This window comes from Herpailurus yagouaroundi, unplaced genomic scaffold (assembly GCF_014898765.1).
Source record: "Herpailurus yagouaroundi ecotype Mexico unplaced genomic scaffold, PumYag 160, whole genome shotgun sequence".
Taxonomy (NCBI): domain Eukaryota; kingdom Metazoa; phylum Chordata; class Mammalia; order Carnivora; family Felidae; genus Herpailurus; species Herpailurus yagouaroundi.
In genome coordinates, this window is record NW_024412401.1 from 13882617 (window position 1) to 13902047 (window position 19431).

Here is a 19431-nt window from a genome sequence, read left to right on the forward strand (position 1 = left end):
TTTTTGTTTTCAACGTTTATTTATTTTTGGGACAGAGAGAGACAGAGCATGAACGGGGGAGGGGCAGAGAGAGAGGGAGACACAGAATCGGAAACAGGCTCCAGGCTCTGAGCCATCAGCCCAGAGCCCGACGCGGGGCTTGAACTCACGGACCGCGAGATCGTGACCTGGCTGAAGTCGGACGCTTAACCGACTGCGCCACCCAGGCACCCCTGTTTGTTTTTTTTGTTTAAGTCCCCCAGGCGATGCTAATATTGGAAGTGTTGCAAGCTAACATACTAAGTGCTTTGGGGCTTTATTACCATTGATAGATGCATCCCCTCTCATCAATGTCTTTATGACTGTAGTGTTTCATGTCTGTGCTAGGTTTGGGGGTGACATAAATTGGGACAGCCTCCACCTTTAAGTAGCTCAGATCCATAATAAATAACAGTTCATTAATAATGAAAAACAGTTGATTAATAATGAAAAGCAGTTGATAAGTGCTGACGGCAAAGAAAGCACAGAGGAGAAATGCACATGGGGACACAGAGGAAGCACACTGAACTGAGCCTGTGGGCAATCAAGAAGGGCTCCGTGGAGGAGGCTAACTCTTGTGTTTTACAAATGTTAAATAGATATGGGAGATATGAGAATGAATTGGAGGGTGCAGTACATGTAAAAGCCTAGAGACAAAGGAAGGTAGGAAACATTTGGGGGACAAGTAATTCAATATGGCTGGAGCATAATGCAAAAAAGAGGGAGAGTTACAATTCAAGATGGGAGGAGGAATCAAGGATAAGGTCTTTTTTTTTTTTTTTTTTTAAGTTTATTTTTGAGAGAGAGAGGGGCAGGGGTGGAGGGGAAAAGAGAGAGAAAGGAAGAGGATCTGAAGCAGGCCCTACACTGAGATCAGCGAGCCCTATGTGGAGCCAGAACCCACAAGATCATGACCTGAGCTGAAGTCAGACTCTTAACCAATTGGGCCAACCACACGCCCTACAGGGATATCGTTTTATTGAAGATTTTTGAATTCCAGCTAAAAATTTTGGACTCATCTAAGGAATTAAGATCTTGGGACAATAAGGACATGGAAGAACTTTTTAAAAAAGGAACCACATGTTTGGATTTGCCATTTTGAGCCATTAGTCTGGCTGTGGTGCAGAGAACTGATCCTTAGGGACTGAACCTCTAAAGCAAGAAGATCAATTAAGAGGTTGTCATCAGGTAACATATGATGGTGGCCTGAACCCAGGTGGGAGAGCAGGAGTGACAGATTGAAATGGACAGACCCAAAAGAAATCAAACAAGAATAATAAAGTGCATGTGGAAATTAGTAATTTGGAGGCATGAGGTCAGAAGCTAGCAGGTACATAAAAGCAAAGACAAGACAGAAAATGTCGATGACTCTTTCCATTCCTGTGGAGGGGGGAAAAGGCTAGAATAACAGGTGTGCCTGGAGGTGAGGTGGGCATGGAGTGAATATTGGGGAGCACCAGAGGTAGGTTTGCAAAGGGGTAGTTTTATAACTGAATCTTAAAGTACCAATCGGGACTTAGGGTCAGAATGGGCTTCAGAATATCTCCACTTCACAAAGACCTAGGAGACAGTGGCACCTTTAGGACTAGAGTTGGGGCCCAGGGCATGGCTGATCTCAAGATGATCTCAAGATGGGTCTGGGAGAATGCCTTCTCCTATTTCAGGGGAACTGAGAAGACCCCCAAATACTCTTGATGTTGTCTTACTTCCTGGCTTGCTGCAGCTGAAACGCTGCTGTTAGAGCTTGACAAATCCCTGGGGGAGAAGTCCCTCTCAGTAGGGCTTATATGATTCCTGGGGTTGATGGGAAGGGAGCCCAAAATCACAGCGAAACTAGGAATAAAACTTAGAAGCCAAAGTTCCCAATGTCCAGTCATTTTCCCCAGGCTGGACTTAAAGAAATGGGGACAACTTTGGGGCGCCTGGGTGGCTCAGTCAGTTGAGCGTCTGACTTCAGCTCAGGTCATGATCTTGTGGTCTGTAGGTTTGAGCCCTGCATCCGGCTCTGTGCTGACAGCTCGGAGCCTAGAGCCTGCTTTGGATTCAGTCTCTCCCTCTCTATGCCCCTCCCCCACCCACAGTCTGTTTCTGTCTCTCAAAAATGAATCAACGCAAAAAAAAAAAAAAAAGAAAAAAAAAAGGGACAACCTGGGTGGAGTCAGCACTTAGCCCCCAAAGGGCAAATGATTGTGTGTCATCCCATCTTCAAACCCAGTGTAAACTGCATTGATGAGAGGTTATATCCTCCTCCCCCACTAATGTGTATGCACAATGTTCCCTTTGGTCGGAAAGGCTCTTCTCTCCCCGACCCACCTGAGGACACCTACACATACAGAACCGAGCTCACGTGTCCCCTTGTCTGAAAGTCCTCCCCGTCTCTTCCAGGCGTGGTTGGCCACCTCATATCACCTGAGCCTTTCCCACACTACACTTTGATTCTCCGTTTCCCTGCTGCCTCTCTCCCTTTTCAAAGCTCTGAGTGCCTCTGAGAGCCACAAAGTGAATCAATGAAATGCCTACCAAAAATGCACATGCCCATCCACACACACATACCCACACATGTTATTTTTCTTTATACAAAACACTGGTAGGGACTCCTTGAGGTCAGCGGGGTTTATACTCCTTGCACATCTTTGGATTTGAGAACGCTCTTGTACATGGGACATACACAAACAGCAGCTCCTGACTGTGCTGTATCTTACATGTGGGGAATCCCAAACACACTTCCCTGTGGGCTTGAGCGAACCACAGCTCCGGGCAAGCTGTGTGCCTGGGGAAGGGTCCCTGTTATGCCTAAGTGGCATCTCACTTTGTTCTCTCCAGGGAAGGCTCCCGGTGCGCTGGATGGCAATCGAGTCACTAAATTACAGTGTGTATACAACCAACAGTGATGTGTGAGTAAGCCTTTTATTGTTGAGGGATTTTTTTTTCTCCCAGAAAAATAAGCATCTGACAGAGTCTTAAAGCAAAGTAGGACTGTTATGTCCATCTGTGGAACAAAAGTAGTCAGTAAGTCCGAGAAATAAATTTGGAGTCTATGAAATAAGCCTCAGAGTAGACAGTATTCAGGGTGTAATGTAAGATCCCTGGTGACAGGCTGTAGGTGTCCTTCTGCCCGTCAAGGAGAAGTGGTGAATTCTCCGTCTCCAGAGGAGCAAGGGGCATATGGAGCATTCCTGCCGCTCCACTTCCCAGACTGACCTCAGCATACAGGACCCAGAACAGTGAGGGGCAGTTCACAATAGCTGCTGAGGGTCATATGTGGCTGGGGAAAAAGGCAGGCCAGATCAAGGGCCCATGTCTGCTCACAGCTAAGAGAGACAAGTCTCAGGCTGGTGGTGAAGGAAGGGATGGGAGTGAAACTTAGACCATCTCTGCTCCCCCCCCCCCCATTGACGGGAGGAAACACTTAGGCCCCGAGGCTTGAGATGACTTGTCCAGGGAGTTTAGCTTATGCCGGGGGAAGGGCAGGGGGCTGGCAAGCACTGCTTCCTCACTGCGTGCAAGGTGCCTTTTGTATGTTCTCTTCCATCGTCTCTGCATAACTTTGAGGCGGCAATTGGTGTTCCCACTTGCTGAAGACACGAAGAGGCCTCCAGAGGTTCAGTAACTTGTCCCAGGTGACACGAGTATCAGGCGGCTGAGCCTGGATTTAAGTCCAGTCTGTTGGCTTAGAATTGCACCTGCTTTCCCCAGTACCAGCTCATGTTCTCCACCTAAAGTGAGTGGGCGTTCTCACACGTTTCCCTAACGTTTCCCTGTTAGGATCCTTCCCTTGGCCTAAGAGGAGGTCAGCACAGGCCACATACAAGACCCTGTCCTGGGGAGCACACATTTAACATTTCCTTTTCTGGCAAAGCATCAGTCACCTGACTTTTGAGGCAGGAGATTGATGGGTCAACCTGTTTGTTAATTATTGGTTTCCCTACTGTGTCTCCTGCAGATGGTCCTATGGAGTGCTCCTATGGGAGATCGTTAGCTTAGGTGAGTATCTATGTTTATCTACTAGGCAAGACTCCAGGCAATGGGAGTGGACCCCTCCCATTCTCCCTCACTGTGGGATCCCACGGGTGCCATCTTTCTGGGGCACCACTAGATGGGACTGGGACATAGAACTTGATGGGTTTCCATGTATGAGTGTGTTTAGTCCCATGTTTCTCTTTTTGAGAGCCCTGTGTCTAATGTCATATTTAGTACTAACAACCTGGTGGCTGTGAACTTCATCATAGGTTGTCTTTGTTTGTACAGAGGTGTCACAGAACTGTTATAAGTTCACTTCTACAACTTTAAGATGATATGTTACACAGCCGTGAAAAGTCATTTTTGAAGACCATTTAATAGCATGTGACAACATGCATGCCAAAACCCAGAAACTTCCTTACATGGTGATCCCATTTTATAAATGTTATACATGTTACACATGAAAAACCTGGAAGGAGTCTGCAGGAGAGCACTACCAATATTGCTTGCTTGCTTCATGCATTTTTGTATTTTCCAAGTTTTCTATATTAAATATGTATGTTTTAGAATTAAAATTGGGCAGTACCGATTATAGATAAAATCGGAATTGTATAAACCCGACCGAGGACTTCCAAATAGGACAAAGATACATCTCATTAGTACAGTAGAGGACTCGTGTGCAGGTGAACTCAGGGAAGAGAAACAGTGCGGGAAACAAGGAACCGCCTTCTGGATCTGTCTGCCGACGAATGGCCACACTGTCATGCAGTTTGGGGCTTATGTCCAGCTGTGATGTGTGGTGGGTTTGCTCAGACAGGAAGATCATGCTGATTTTGCGTCTTCTCTTGACACACCCTGTCTCTATCCCAGTCTCTGGGCTTGAGGGGCCTGGGGCAGGAGATGCTGTGCTCCACCCCAGAGGGGCTCAGGGCAACCCGGTTTCCTGTCTTGCAGGTGGCACTCCTTACTGCGGGATGACATGTGCAGAGCTGTACGAGAAGCTGCCCCAGGGCTACAGACTGGAGAAGCCTCTAAACTGTGATGATGAGGTGTAAGTCAGCCTGGGGCCACTTAAACAAATGTCTATTCAGGGGTGCCTGGGTGGCTCAGTCGGTTAAGCATCCAACTGTGGCTCAGGTCGTGATCTCACGGCTTGTGGGTTCGAGCCCTGCATCCGGATCTGTGCTGACAGCTCAGAGCCTGCTTCAGATTTCGTGTCTCCCTCTCTCTCTCTGCCCCTCCCCCGCTTGCACTCTGTCTCTTCCTCTCAAAAAGAAATAAACATTACAAAAAAAAATTAAAAAGTCTACTTTGAGAGAGAGAGTGAGTGGAGGGGGTGCAGAGAGAGAGGGAGAGAGAATCCCAAGCAGGTTCCACACTGTTAGCGCAGAGCCTGACACGGGGCTTAATCTCACAAACTGAAACATGATAACCTGAGCTGAAATCGAGTTAGACACTTAACCAAATGAGCCACCCAGGCGCCCCGCACCTTAGGGCCATTTTATCTTAACCTTCCTCTGTGTGTTTCTTGGACAGACTGATACTAATGAAGGGGGTACCTGATTCATACACACATGCGTATATGTATACCTGTACATGCACACACATTGAGATCCTACATACTGCCCCCCCCCCCAAAAAAAGAAGGGGAGTTCCTTAAACTAATACCATTCTGTAATGGGCAGGGAATTGAGAGCTTCCTAGGCACAGAAATCCAGGAGGAATTTAAGGTGATGATTATCAGGAAGGTTGAAATGAAAGGCAAAAAATGCAGAAAAGATCTGAAATCAATTCATGAGACTCTTCATGAGTAAATGCATGAAACCTTGAGACTAACTTGGGGGACAGAGATTTTAGGCTGTGATAGTAGGAAGATTTTTTTTTTTTTTTTTTTTTTTTTTGGTCATAGAATCTTGCTTCTGCAAGGATTGTTTTCTAGGAGTAAGAATTATACCCAGGGGAAGAATGATTAGCTTTTGTGAAACCACCATTCTCAAAACTGAGTTAGCTGCTGCCTAACTGGCATGATGTGAAAGCACAAGGCTCTAGGTTCAGCAAAGAATTTATTGTCCAAACTGAGCCATTTCTAAGAAAGAGTGCTATTAATTATGGTACTGATACAAGAGGCCATAAACCTAGACCATGCTAGGTTGATAGCCTTCTGTGCACATAAGGTTCCCCTGAGGCATTTGTTCCCAGTGTGAAAATTTGAGCCCAGTCAGACATTGGTTCTGTAGCCCTGGGGCGAGGGGGGAGGGCACTGCCAGGAATCTGCATTTTAATAACGCAAGTGGTTCTGACCACATTTGGGAGAGTACTGTCTTAGACCAGTGCTTCCCAGACTGTGTTCATGTACGTGCAAGAGGTAAAGAAGTGATAGAAGGGGGAAGGAGTTCTGTGGTCACCTTGGGAAATTCCATGTTAAGTCAGATTAAACAGGTTTTTTGTTTAAATGGCAAGACTTCTCAAGAGTTTGCTCTGCTAATCCCTAAGAGGGAGATGCAGTGTGGAAGTTGGCAAATTTATTAGAGTATGGAGCCATTTTTTTTTAAAATAACATTTTGAGAGACACAGTATTCCAAGGGACATGCTGCCCTAGACACATGACTGAGTTCTTTCCAGATAATCAGAAGAGGTGAGACCAAGATCCTGCAGGAATGGTACTCAGGGGAGGCACTAGATTTGCTGGCAGAAGAAAGGGGGTCTTGAGGGAGGTGGGAGGCTGGATCAAAACTCAGTGCTGTACCCTGTGCTGCCAGTCAAGTGTAATGACCATGTGTTGAAAGTCTACTTTCTTTGTTTTCCATACCCCACACTGGGCCATGCCCAGGACTGAAGCACAGAGTTAACTGGCTAACTCTTTGTTTCCAAAGGTATGATCTAATGAGACAGTGCTGGCGGGAGAAGCCTTATGAGAGGCCGTCATTTGCCCAGATATTGGTGTCCTTAAACAGGATGTTAGAAGAACGCAAGGTGAGCATGGGGCTCAGGGCAGGCTCTTGAGTCAGAATTCCTCATGTGCCCTGTATGGTTAAAAAAAATGTCTGATACAAGTCACCAAGTACTTCTGGGCATAGCCCTTGGTATTAGAGGGACATAAAAGATGTGGCCGCTAACTCTGAGCAAGTTACAATTTCAGAGGTGGTAAGATTTCTATAAAAAAGAGTCACATGTGGTAGAACAGATAGAATTAGCTTGTGAGCCTCATAAGTAATGTGGCCTGATCCTTCAATTTTATAGAAGAAATATACACAAAGAGGTGAAAGTGATGTGTCCAAGGACACACAGCCAGTAGTAGTGGAGCCTGGTGTCCAGTTTCTGTGGGGAGGGGCAGGAAGTCTATCAAAATGTCCAGCAGGTGGTCAGCTATACTGATCTGAGGTTGAAAAGTCAAGTCTAGGTTAAGGAAATGGATGGCAGGTTACCACAATGCAAGTGGTAATTAAACCAGAGATGGGGGGGGGAGGGCGGTCACCCACAGGGATGGGGACAGAGAAAGTATCTGTAGAGAATGGGACATCTCCGGAGGGACAGCAGAGAGTGGCCTGGAGAGAGAGACAGAGTGAAATCTTACCTGCTGAGGTCGAGGGATGCATTTCAGGAAGAAAGTTGTCAAATACAACATGGGAACTTAAGACAGAAAAATGTCCCCCAGGTACCTAGTCCTTGAACCATATGAAGGGAGCTGGGGTATGACTGTAAGTGCCACGTGCAGAGGCAGTACCGGGAGAGCCTGTGTCTCTGACCCATTCTTGCTCTTGTAGACTTACGTGAACACCACGCTTTATGAGAAGTTTGCCTACGCAGGGATCGACTGCTCGGCTGAGGAGGCAGCCTAGGATGTTCTGTCTGTATGTCTGTATGTTCTGTCTCCCCTCCACTGGCATGAAGACCCTTGATGCCAAGCAAGCCAGCAAGACTGTGCCAAGAGAGGTGACCTAGAACATAAACATGTACATATATTGCTGTGTGTCTGGGACTTTACCACAAAAACCCATGTGTGTGAATCTATAGTACACTTTGACTCTCATAGGACTGTATATACTGTTTCGAGTAAGAATGTGCTGAAATCAGAATGCCTGTTTGTGGTTTCATATGCAATAATATATTTTTCTAAAAATATGGACTTTACAGGAAGGTGTGTGAGTACAATTACTATGATGCATAACTCATTATCATCCTAGGTATTTTTGATATTTACCTTCATAGTGAATGCTATAAAATCTTTGGCTCTGTAGAAGAAAGATCTTGTTAGTAAACCTAACACCAGCCCTGATAGCCTGGGTAAGAAAAGTGGGGGAAATAGGTTAGTTCTATCAGGATAGAGGTTAACATCTAAAAGAGATCCTGCTGTCCATCTCTTAACTTTCTCCCTCGTGTATAGAAGCCATCCCACTTTCACTTGGTCATTTGTCAACTTCGTCATGTGTTTCCAGACCCCACCAGTCAATCCAGAATGCTAACACCTAAAAGTAAGCTTAAATCTCATTCCATACAAGTCTAAGAATCTTTAGAGAAGTACAAGTTTGAAAAATTAATGAGATTTGGTTTTAGTTTCTCTGGTATCATGGATTTGTGTGTTTTAAGAAACTGAAGTAGGAAGCCTGGAGTTCCACTTAGGAGACATGCGACATTTGTATCAACTGAACATCCCTACATGTATTGCACGTTGTAAAGTTTCATTGTTGATCAGTTGTGAGTTGACAGTTTATACCGTAGGCACATGTGGCACTGAGGTCATACAGTAAGTGAATAAATGTCTTGCCTACCCACTTTTCGTCCGGGAATGTTTCTCATAGGTATTGACAAACATCTTTATTATACTTTAAAGTTATCCTCCTTGAACTTGTCAGTAAGATCCATGTAGAGCAGCAGGTGGGTACTCGGCCAGACAGGGGCTCCCAAGCTCCCAGAATTGGAAACATCTAGAAGTGTTGTGTCTAGTTCATTTTCTTGCCAGGGCCATATACCTCCAACTGAGAACTTAAATGAAGAGACCTTGATAATGAGTCCCAATAGTTTCTTTTGCTTTTTACCCAAATGCTGTAGAGATACTCCTGACAACTGCTAGCTTGAATGTATAGTATGTGGAAATGACCCACAACAAGGATGATCTGAAAATGTAAATAAGACCTTCACATTTTTCATATGGCTTTGGAACAAACGTTAAGGTTTTTCCCCCCCATAATAGTTTGACCTTCTTAATTACGTATTACTTAAATTCATAGTATCCAAAATTTGAATTATTTTATTTCATGTCAAGTACATGAAGAGAGACATGACGAAGAAGTACTTGCAACAGTAAGAAAAAGACGTTCAGTGATCATTGTTTGTAACTCAGAATGCCAAGGCAGCAAACCTGAAGTATGTTTGAGGGCCTGTCGTCGCAGGCACCTGAGGTCCTTCTGGCACTCAGGTCTCCCTACTGGTTACTCAGATGCACCTGTATCATCGGCAAAGAAACCTTTGTCATTTTGCAGCATTTTAGCAACATTAATATTGAAGGTTCATCCTTACGGGTAATCAAACTGAGTTATGTCGTGTAGTTTCCACATCATCAAAAAGCAATTAAGCAAGGAGGAGCTAATTCCTCAAAGGAATTCAGACAATTCCGATATTACGAACACAGGTTAGAGCGTGGTACTTTTGGGGGACCCACAGGACACTGCCTTAGAAAAAGGAGTGGTTATGAATTAAAATCAGGTAACATTACAGCAGTTAGAATAAAAACACATAATGCATTAGCCAGAAGACCTAAATCTTTTTGTTAAATTTACATTTACTTTGTGAGGAAAACCTATCCTACATATATATGAGACCTAAAAAAAAGTCTGTGTATTAGGTAAAGACGGTTTTAGGTATTGAGAGAGAAAAAGAAATGTATGCAACCTCAGACATGACCTTGATGGAAGTCACGGACTCATTGCTTCAACTTGAAACCATTGTTACTCACTATCAATGAAGGGGAACCGAAAATTCAAAACAAACCAACTTTAATTTACCCATTAACCATTCTCCCCTCAGCAACCATAACTTAAGAAATAAACTATGGAAATTAGCCTTTAAAATGTAATAAATAAACCTCAACAGCGCTTTCCTTTGTCCTCTTTGAAGAAAAAGGTCAAGAAACTTCATGCCATCATAGACCAAACTCTACTGGCGGCAGCAGAGGCCAGAGGGGTCACTGACACAGCAAGGCAGGGATTGCAGATCTTGTCAGACAAAATGATTACTTCCTTCCTTTCAGGTCTTCTTTTACCTTCCAGAGGACCAGTTCCATGCAGGCAGTTGCATTGTCAATTGAATTGTGACCTCCAAGTAGTACAGAATATAAAGCAATGTGTTAGACAATGACTGTACCCATGATATCACCCATAGCTGTTCTCAAAACAAAGCCTGGAGTTAACCTTTATAAAAAATTAACACTGGTCACTTAGCAAAATGGTATTTTGTTTGCTTTGTAAATGCGGTACATAAGTGTAGATTAGCAAACATCTCCCTTTTCCTATGTAGCCTGTCCTTGCATGGTGACTGCTTTGCTGTGACTAGATAGCTCATGGGTGCTCTCTCTCTGGAAAGAAGGTCCAGAGGGAAGGTAACAAAGGGGCAGGTATTACAAAAAGAGATCCAGCTAGGAGTCAAAAACAGTCTGTGAGGAGAAGTAGAACTGTCTACACAAAGAATGACCTCAGATACAAGAGTACATGATTTAAAAGAGTGGATGAAATTTACCCAGAATATAAAGTCTATAGTTCTGATGAGGATAATAAATGTATGAGATTAAATGAGAAAAATCATACTAGCACTTCTGAAATAGTGGGTGTATTTTTCATTTGTGTTACTCTGAAAAAGTCTGAAAAAACAAAAAGTATCTGTATTTTTATATAAGCTACTTTTTAAGTGAAATATTTTCATGTGTAAGGCTTAAGATGGATTGCAATAGAATACATTTTATAATAGAATTTTGTAGGAGCTCTTTGAGATGTATTTTTAACAAAGCAGGTAAAGATCCACTTTGAGATTGTATTAGTGTCTCACAAAGAATGAAAGAAAAAGACCATAGGAGTACAATATGTATTTTGTACAATTCATGACATGATCAGAAGGGCTTCCCGTATCTTAGGTATCTTTAGAAACATAGCATTGTAACAAATTTTAACATGCTCAGAATTAATTTTCTCACACTTCCGTATTGTACGTAAGAGGAAACTATATGGGCATGAAGGTGTTGAGTAACTGACCTATTCCAAGGCATGCACTGCTCAACTGTGCATACAGCAATGCCACTAACAAGGGAGGTGGTAGCTACACTTGTACTTGAAATACACCCAACATTAGACAAGTTAATCATCAACAAACCCAGAAAATGTTCTGGGAGCAAGATACACTAATTGAGTAGAAGTCAAGTGCACATATAATGCATGTATTGAACTTGAGCTATACTTCTTCTAACAACACACCATTTACTCTGGGTGATATAACCTGAACCCAGTGAATTTCATAACCTCATTTAATGAAAAGCCTATATGAAAAGGGGTACACAGCAAAATTTAGAATGGAATTCGATCTCCACACCAAAAGAAGTTTTATACATGAATTCGAAGGCCAGGCAATTTGCCCAACAATTATCTGGCCATCATTTTCTGTATAGCTGCTGTTTTGATGCCTGTGGAAGATCCAGGACTATACCTGGAAGTGGGCATTGGCTTTTTACAAGCTTTCACATAAGCAGGTACAAGTCTTTCCACTATAGGAGAGAATCCACGAATAAGAACCTACCTTAAGCATTTCAGAGGGCAGAACTTTTACCATCAATCACATGGTTTGTTTACTTAAGTCAGACGTAGGGCCCTGGTATTTATCATTAGCAAACAGGCTCTTACCATCATCCTGAATAATCCTCTGTAGGTAGTCAGCCACCAGACTTTTAAGGGATCTTTTGTGAGGCAAGCCTAGTCGATGAGGAAACAGAACTGTTGTGTCCACAACTGAAGTGTGAATTAACTGTCAAAAGAAAGAGAAAATCCTATCAGAGATTTTTCCCAATGAGTAACCATATAGATAGCAGCAACAATAATGGTAGCAGCAGAGTTATGCTACAAAAGCAAGTAACATGAAGCAGTTATGATGTAACAGTGACTAAGCATGCTACATGGAATATCCATTACAACTTGCAGAATAACTCAATGGGGTAGACCTTTTGTCCCTTCTTTACAGTCAAGAAAACTGAAGCTCTGAGAGATTAAGAAGGGAGTTAGTAGAGAACCCAGAAATCAAATCTAAGACTTTGGGAACCACTTTCCTACTGTGAGAGCACCACCAGGGGGCAGCATGAGGGCCGAGAGGGTCCATCAAAGACTGGGGGGAGATGCAAAGCCATGCCCCTACCACCTTGGGACTCAGCTGAGGGGGCACACCTCAACCTAGCACATGTCCTACCGCAGATTAGTGGTTTACTTGTCTGTGTCCGGGGAGGGGGCATGGACAAGGACTGTGTCCCATCTAGTTCCAAATTTCCTGTGCTTATACATGTAAGATGGTGAATAAATTTTACAGAAGTTTCAGAAAGCAGAAAACAGGATAGATGAAGAGCAGTCAGACAACAGAGCCTAGAAACAGTTTGGATTCATTAGGAGAGTTGCATTTTTGAAAGGTGCATGCAAGAAGATTAGCCTCAAGAGTAATTTAAAGACCCACTGAAAACTGAGGAATTGGAAATTTAACCTTCAGCATGCCTAGAAGCACTTAAATTCTCCTTTAATGTGTCAACTACCAAAGAGACACCAGTTCCTGGCTGCAGAGTATTGAGTAAATAAAAGAAGGTGGTGGTGGAAACAGAGACAAACAGGAAAATCCAGGAGTTATCTGGACAGAAGAAACAGACTGAACACAATGAGGAATCATGATGGCTAGAAATTGTGTGGTCTGGGAGACAGGTGCAATAGGATGGCTCCTGAACAGTTTGAGAGGTGAGGTCACTGAGGTGATGGAAGGTGAGGGAAGGACATCCCTGGAAAGAGCGTTCTTACAAAAAATTTATGTCCCCACCTCTCTTTCCACACAGCTTGTCAGGGTCTGAGTGGAAGCACATTCCAGTATTATCTGTCACATGCAGAGACAACAATGCTATTTGAGACAAATATCTATTCTTTGAATCCCAGCTTTACATAGAAAAAGGCTGACATTCACCCATGAAATGTAAATGGCCTTACTGGTATTCTTGCACTAAAAAAGAACTAGCCCTTCTTTGCCTGAAGGTAAGTCCTAGGGTGGCTGAAAGTTCTAGAGTCTCCAAAGTTCTAGAGCTGTGCTGTGCCCTCTGATAAGCCACTAGCCACATGTGGCTATCTAAAAAATGCAAAAATCATTTTCTCAGTCACATTAGACATATTGTAAATGTTCAATAACCAAACGTGGCTACCATCTACCATAGTAGATAGTGAACATATAGAAAGGCCGATTGGATGCCAGTGTTCTAGAACAGGGGTGGCCACCAAACTCTGTCTTTAAGTGCCCAGTTGTGAGTGTTTTCAGCTTGGAAACTACACAGTCTCTGCTACAACTATTTAGCAGTGCTACTGTAGCATGAAAGCAGCTACAGAAGATACAGAAGTGAATGGCAGCAGTGGGTCTAACAACAATATTTGCAAAAACTAGGTGGCCAGCATGGGCCATAGTGTTCTGACTCCTGTTCTAGAACACACAGCAAAGAACAGATAATCTTAACCTGAAATATATTACAGGGGAGATTTTCAAGTAGATCATGCCAAAAAAAATGAACATGACATTTGATTTTGAGCGTACCTATAAACCTACCTGACTTAATATGAAAAAGTGTCTCTAAGGATGTGAATAAAATAACCTGTTAGATAAACTTAGTCTTCCCCATTTGAGTATTAAAGACAATTATTAAAGAGGATGTTAAACAATGATTTTGGTTTTATCATAATTAATGGACTTTCTGATCTGGATGAACCAAATGACTTTAGCTGTCTTATATTGTAGCTTCTGGTTTATAATAGTTGGACTATGTTATCAACATGGACAGCAGTTCTTTTCTTCTTAGTTAATGGGGCAAATCAACAATCACTGATAACAATGATAATGACTACCATCTTAACACATACTGGTTTGTAAAAGTAGAAGCCTGTATTTCTTTACCTTAAGAGCATAAAGACTGTTTTCAAAGCTGTGTCCAATTAAGACAGTGTCAGCACTGAACAGGTTCAACAGGATGGCTTGGACATCACGGATTGAAGTTTTAATGTTCTTCAGGTCCTCTTCGACCACACCAGAAAACCTGCCCCAATAAGACACATAATGCATAGAAGAAAGTAACTTACTGGATTTCATCAGGTATGGTTAGAACACATTACTGACCCAATGTGAGAAACATTCACTGAACAAAACAAAGATCTGACTTATGACCATCAGCTGCCCCTCCACTAGGTTATATTTGTAACCTAGTAAAATTTATAATACGGATTAATTTATGTAAGGCTGGGAAGGCAGGAGGCATTCCAAGTTCACAGGATTCCTTTGAATGCTCCTCTTTGTAGAAGCTCAGTTTTATCCATTACAATTTAGTTAAGTAACCTATCTCCCATTAAAGTAAGCCTAAAAAAGCCGCTGTGGAAAGCAATATGGAGGGTCCTCAAAAAATTAAAAGTAGAAATACCATATGATCCAATAATTCCACTACTGGTTATTTACCCAAAGAAACCAACAACACTAATTTAAAAAGCTATATACACCGCTATGTTTATTAAAGCATTATCTACAATAGCCAAGACATGGAAGTAATCTAAGTGTCCACTGATAGCTAAATGGATAAAGAAGATGTGATACCGCTCATCCTACACACAGGAATAGTATGCAGCATTAAAAAAGAATGAGATCTTGCCATATGTGGCAACATGGATGGACCTAGAGGGTATTATGCTAAATGAAATAAGTCAGTCTGAGATTTCACTCACATGTGGAAACTAAAGAACAATCAAAAAGCAGAATTAGACCACATTGATGGTTGCCAGAGGGAACGGGGATAGGAAGATGGGAAAAATGTCAAGAGGGGAATGGGAGAAACAGACTTGTAGTTATGGAATGACTAAGTCATGGGGATGAAAAGTATATCATAGGGAATAGAGTCAATAATATTGTAATAGCATTGTATGGTGATAGATGCTAGCTACACTTGTGAGCATAGTATCATGTACAGAGATGTTGAATCACATTTTACACCAGAAGCTAATGTAACACTGCATGTCAAATATACTCAAATAATAAAAATATAAAGCCTATAAGTGAAATATGGGTAGCATAGGAGAGCAAATGGAGTCCTAGGTAGAGTCTAGATAACCTATGCTTGAATTAGTCTAGGACTCTGCTATTTACTTCCTCCACAGATTCTCAGAAAATTACTTAACCTTCTGGGCTCAGTCTTATCTGTAGAGTCACTTACCAATCTTAATGGCTTATAAGTACCCAATGATATACATAAAAAAAATTAAAAAATAAAAAAACAAAAAACAAAAAAACCTACCCGAGTGGCTTTCATGAAGCATTTTCTAGATAACTGTCCAGAAACATGGCTACTGCTACGCTGTACTGCAATTTAGGAGAAAAGCAAATGATAAAAATACTGGGAAGGTATTTTGAACTTAAATTTTATATTGACATTATGGTCTCCTGTCAAAAACAAAACATACCTGGCTCCACTTTTATTTAATATAGTATTGGAAGTTTTAGAGCAATGAGGCCGGAAAAAATCAAAGGCATCCAAATTGGAAAGTAAAGTCAAACTGTCACTATTTGCAGATGACATGATTTTCTGTATAGAAAATATAAAGACTCAACAAAAAAATGATAGACTACATGAGTTCAGTAAATTTCCCGGGTACAAAAATCAATATACAAAAATCTGCATTTTTTACACTAACAATGAAATTTCATAAATAAAATTCCATATATAAGCATCACAAAGAATAAAATACCTAGGAATAACTTTAATCAAGGAGGTAAAAGACCTGTACACTGAAAACTAAGACACTGATGAAAGAAATTGAAGAGGACAACAGTATATGGAAAGGTATTCCATGCTCATGGATTGGAAGAATATTGTTCATATTTCCATATCACCCAAAGCAGTCTACAGATTCAATGCAATCCCTATCAAAATTCCAATGGCATTATTCACAGAAATAGAACAATTCAAAAATTTTTATGGAACCACAAAAAATTCTGAATAGCTAAAGCAATCTTGAAAAAGAACAACAAAGTTAGAGGCAACACACTTCCTGATTTCAAACATTATTACAAAGTTATAGTAATCAAAGCAGTTTAGTACTGATCAAGAGACAAAGGCAGAGATCAATGGAACAGAATAAAGCCCAGAAATAAACCCATGTACATACGGTTAAATAATACATAACAAAAAAGGAATGAATATCCAATGGAGAAAAGTTAGTTTCTTCAATAAATGGTGCTGAAAACTGGACAGCCACATGCAAAAGAATTAAAGTGCATTATTATCTTATACCTTACTCAAAAATTAAAAAGTTATCAACTATAAGTCCAGCAACCACAAAACTCCCAGAAGAGAACAGGTAAAAAGCTCCATGACATTGGCTTCAGAATTTTTTTTTTTGGCTCTGACTCCAAAGCAATGGCAACAATAGCAAAAATAAACAAATGGGACTATATGAAACTAAAGGCTTCTGCACAGTAGAAGATACCATCAACAAAATAACATACTGAATGGGAAAAGGTATTTGCACATCATTTATCCAGTAAGGAGTTAATAACTAACCAGGAAATAGATAGAATTCATACAACTCAACAAAAAATCCCAAACAATCCAATTAAAATTAGGCATAGGATCTGAATAGACATTTTTGCAAAGATATACAGATGGCCAATAGGCACATGAAAGGATGTTCAGTATCACTAATCTTCAGGGAAATGCAAATCAAAACCACCATGAGATATTGCCTCAGACTTGTTAGAATGGCTATTATCAAAAAGATAACAGGTATTGGTGAAGATAGGGAGAAAAAGGAACATTCATTCACTGTTGGTGGGAATATAAATTGTGTGGCCACTATGAAAAATATGGAGCATCCTCAAAAAAATAAAAATAGAACTACCATATGAGCAACTAATTACACTTATGGGTATTTATCTGAAGAATAAGAAAAAAAGTACGTACTCCAATGTTTATTTCAGCATTATTTTCAATAGCCGAGATACGGAAACAACCTAAGTATTCATTGATGGATTAACTGATAAGATGATGTGGTATATGCAATGGGATACCACTTTGCTCTAAAAATGAATGAAATTGGGGCACCTGGGGGGCTCAGTCAGTTGAGCGTCCGACTTCGGCTTGGGTCATGATCTTGCAGTTGACAAGTTCAAGCCCCTCATTGGACTCTGTGCTGACAGCTCAGAACCTGGAGCCTGCTTCGGATTCTGTGTCTCCCTCTCTCTCTGCCGCACCCCCACTCATGCTTTGTCTCTCAAGGATCAATAAATGTTTAAAAAAATTAAAAATTAAAATGAATGGAATTTTGCCATGTGTGACAACATGGATGAACCTAGATGGTATTAGGCTAAGTGAAATAAGTCAGAGAAAGACAAACACCGTATGATTTCACTTATAAATGGACTCTTAAAGGCTAAACAAATGAACAAACAAAACTCATAGAGAACAGAATTGTGGTTTCCAGAGGGGAAGGTGGTAGGAAGTAGAAAAAACAGATTACGCAGATCAAGAGGTACACATTTCCACTTATAAAATAAATCAAAGGGATGTCATGTACAACATTGGGACTACAATCATCAATACTGTGTTGTAAATTTCAAAGCTGCTAACAAAGTAAATCTTACAAGTTCTGACAAGAGTTTTAAACTCTGTACAGTGACAGATGGTAACTAGTCTTATTGTGGTGAACATTTCACATGTATACAAATGACAAATCACTATGTCGTACACCTCAAACTGATAATGTGTGCTAATTATACTTTCAGAGTTAAAAAAAAAAAAAAGATACCTGACTCCATCATCAAGTCATCAAGCTTAGGGAATGTGATAATTAATCAAATATTTGGACTAAGAGGAAGTTATCAAGGGGTACTTGGGTTTATTTTAAAACCGTTTTTAAAAAATGCAAGGCATTGAATGCATTTGAAGTTGTTTTGAGACTCCATATTTATTTATAATGCAGACCCTTCAGTTACCATTTTGTCACTATGAATACCAATAACTACCCAAGTATTTCCTGACCTGTTCCAAAAAGCAGGTAGGAAAGATTCCATTAAGGCCATGGAAGAATAAGTACCAATAAAAGTACGATAACTGTAAGTATTTTACAATTCTGTTTGCCAATATACCCCAATACAGCTGGAAAAAAAAAAACAACAGTAAAATAGGGCTATTAGGATATGGCCAAAATGAGTAGGAAAAAAAATCCAATGAGGTCAGGAGAAAGATTAGTATACAAAAAATATTTTCTGATCATAACTTTTCCTGAGTTTTGTGCATACAACCATTTTTATGAACTGTGAGGGACTTTATATTAAAAAATGTTTGTTAGAATTATCTATAAATATTCTCAAAATTCATCATCAAAACAGCTTTTAACTTACATGACCACTTTGCTTGTGTTCTAAAATGATGGACATATACACATTATATGACACACATACTTTATATATAATATATATAAGATTTTTTACTATATACACTATTACAATTATATTATGTATACTATATAAATTCTATATAGTATATATATACCATATGATATATATACTCTGTGTATAGATAAGTCCTATTCGTTTAGATATCTAAACAAATCATATATATATACTCACACACATATAAATAAGTAATTTTAAGTAGTATTGGAGAATTTGTTAAAATTGAATAAATATAATCCCACCAATAATAAACACTTCTTATTCTAAAGTGAATTCAGATCAGTGCCTTCTATTTTATTTTTCAATATACAAATATGTCATTTTATATGGCTTATAAGCCTTAAGGAAACCTAAATTTGACTGATCAATCATATCACTGGAGTTTCATCTGAGGTTTATAAAAATTAAAGATGCATCTATATTGTACAATTTCAAGTTAGCATTGAGTTTGGGTCAGAGATAGGTCATACTTTAATAATAATGATTATTAGGAGAATCTGCCCTGAACTATTACTTTGCAAACCATATCAAAGCCATGTATACTCAGGGACATGTCTATAAGATTGCAGATATTTTATCTAATGACAATTTTTACCTAATGGAAGAAGATAATATGGTATTTTCAAAAGGAACTGATTAATGATTTAACAAACGAATGAATAAGAAAATCTATTCACTATTTGTGCTTCTCTCACCTCCTACCTACCACTCCAACATGTCAACATTCAACGGGGCTGAAGCTTTGTCTCTTAT

General features: G+C 40.6%; 2 protein-coding genes across 5 annotated transcripts in view; one reads left to right on the top strand and one right to left on the bottom strand.

The window, feature by feature from the left end:
- TEK (TEK receptor tyrosine kinase) overlaps positions 1 to 8755 on the top strand; it is a 109212-nt gene extending 100457 nt beyond the window's left edge. For all 3 annotated transcript variants that reach the window (XM_040481412.1, XM_040481410.1, XM_040481411.1), the window contains 5 exons: positions 2842 to 2912; positions 3962 to 4002; positions 4933 to 5029; positions 6852 to 6951; positions 7743 to 8755. In XM_040481412.1, coding sequence (XP_040337346.1) covers positions 2842 to 2912; positions 3962 to 4002; positions 4933 to 5029; positions 6852 to 6951; positions 7743 to 7817 — 384 coding nt within the window. In that variant the 3' untranslated portion in view covers positions 7818 to 8755. The remainder of the gene's footprint in view (positions 1 to 2841; positions 2913 to 3961; positions 4003 to 4932; positions 5030 to 6851; positions 6952 to 7742) is intronic.
- Positions 8756 to 10106: 1351 nt separating this feature from the next.
- The window catches only part of LOC121034542 (RNA exonuclease 1 homolog), a 41437-nt gene continuing 32112 nt past the window's right edge, over positions 10107 to 19431 (bottom strand). For both annotated transcript variants that reach the window (XM_040481415.1, XM_040481414.1), the window contains exons 13-15: positions 14140 to 14278; positions 11862 to 11982; positions 10107 to 10290 (exon numbers count right to left, since the gene is read on the bottom strand). In XM_040481415.1, coding sequence (XP_040337349.1) covers positions 10208 to 10290; positions 11862 to 11982; positions 14140 to 14278 — 343 coding nt within the window. In that variant the 3' untranslated portion in view covers positions 10107 to 10207. The remainder of the gene's footprint in view (positions 10291 to 11861; positions 11983 to 14139; positions 14279 to 19431) is intronic.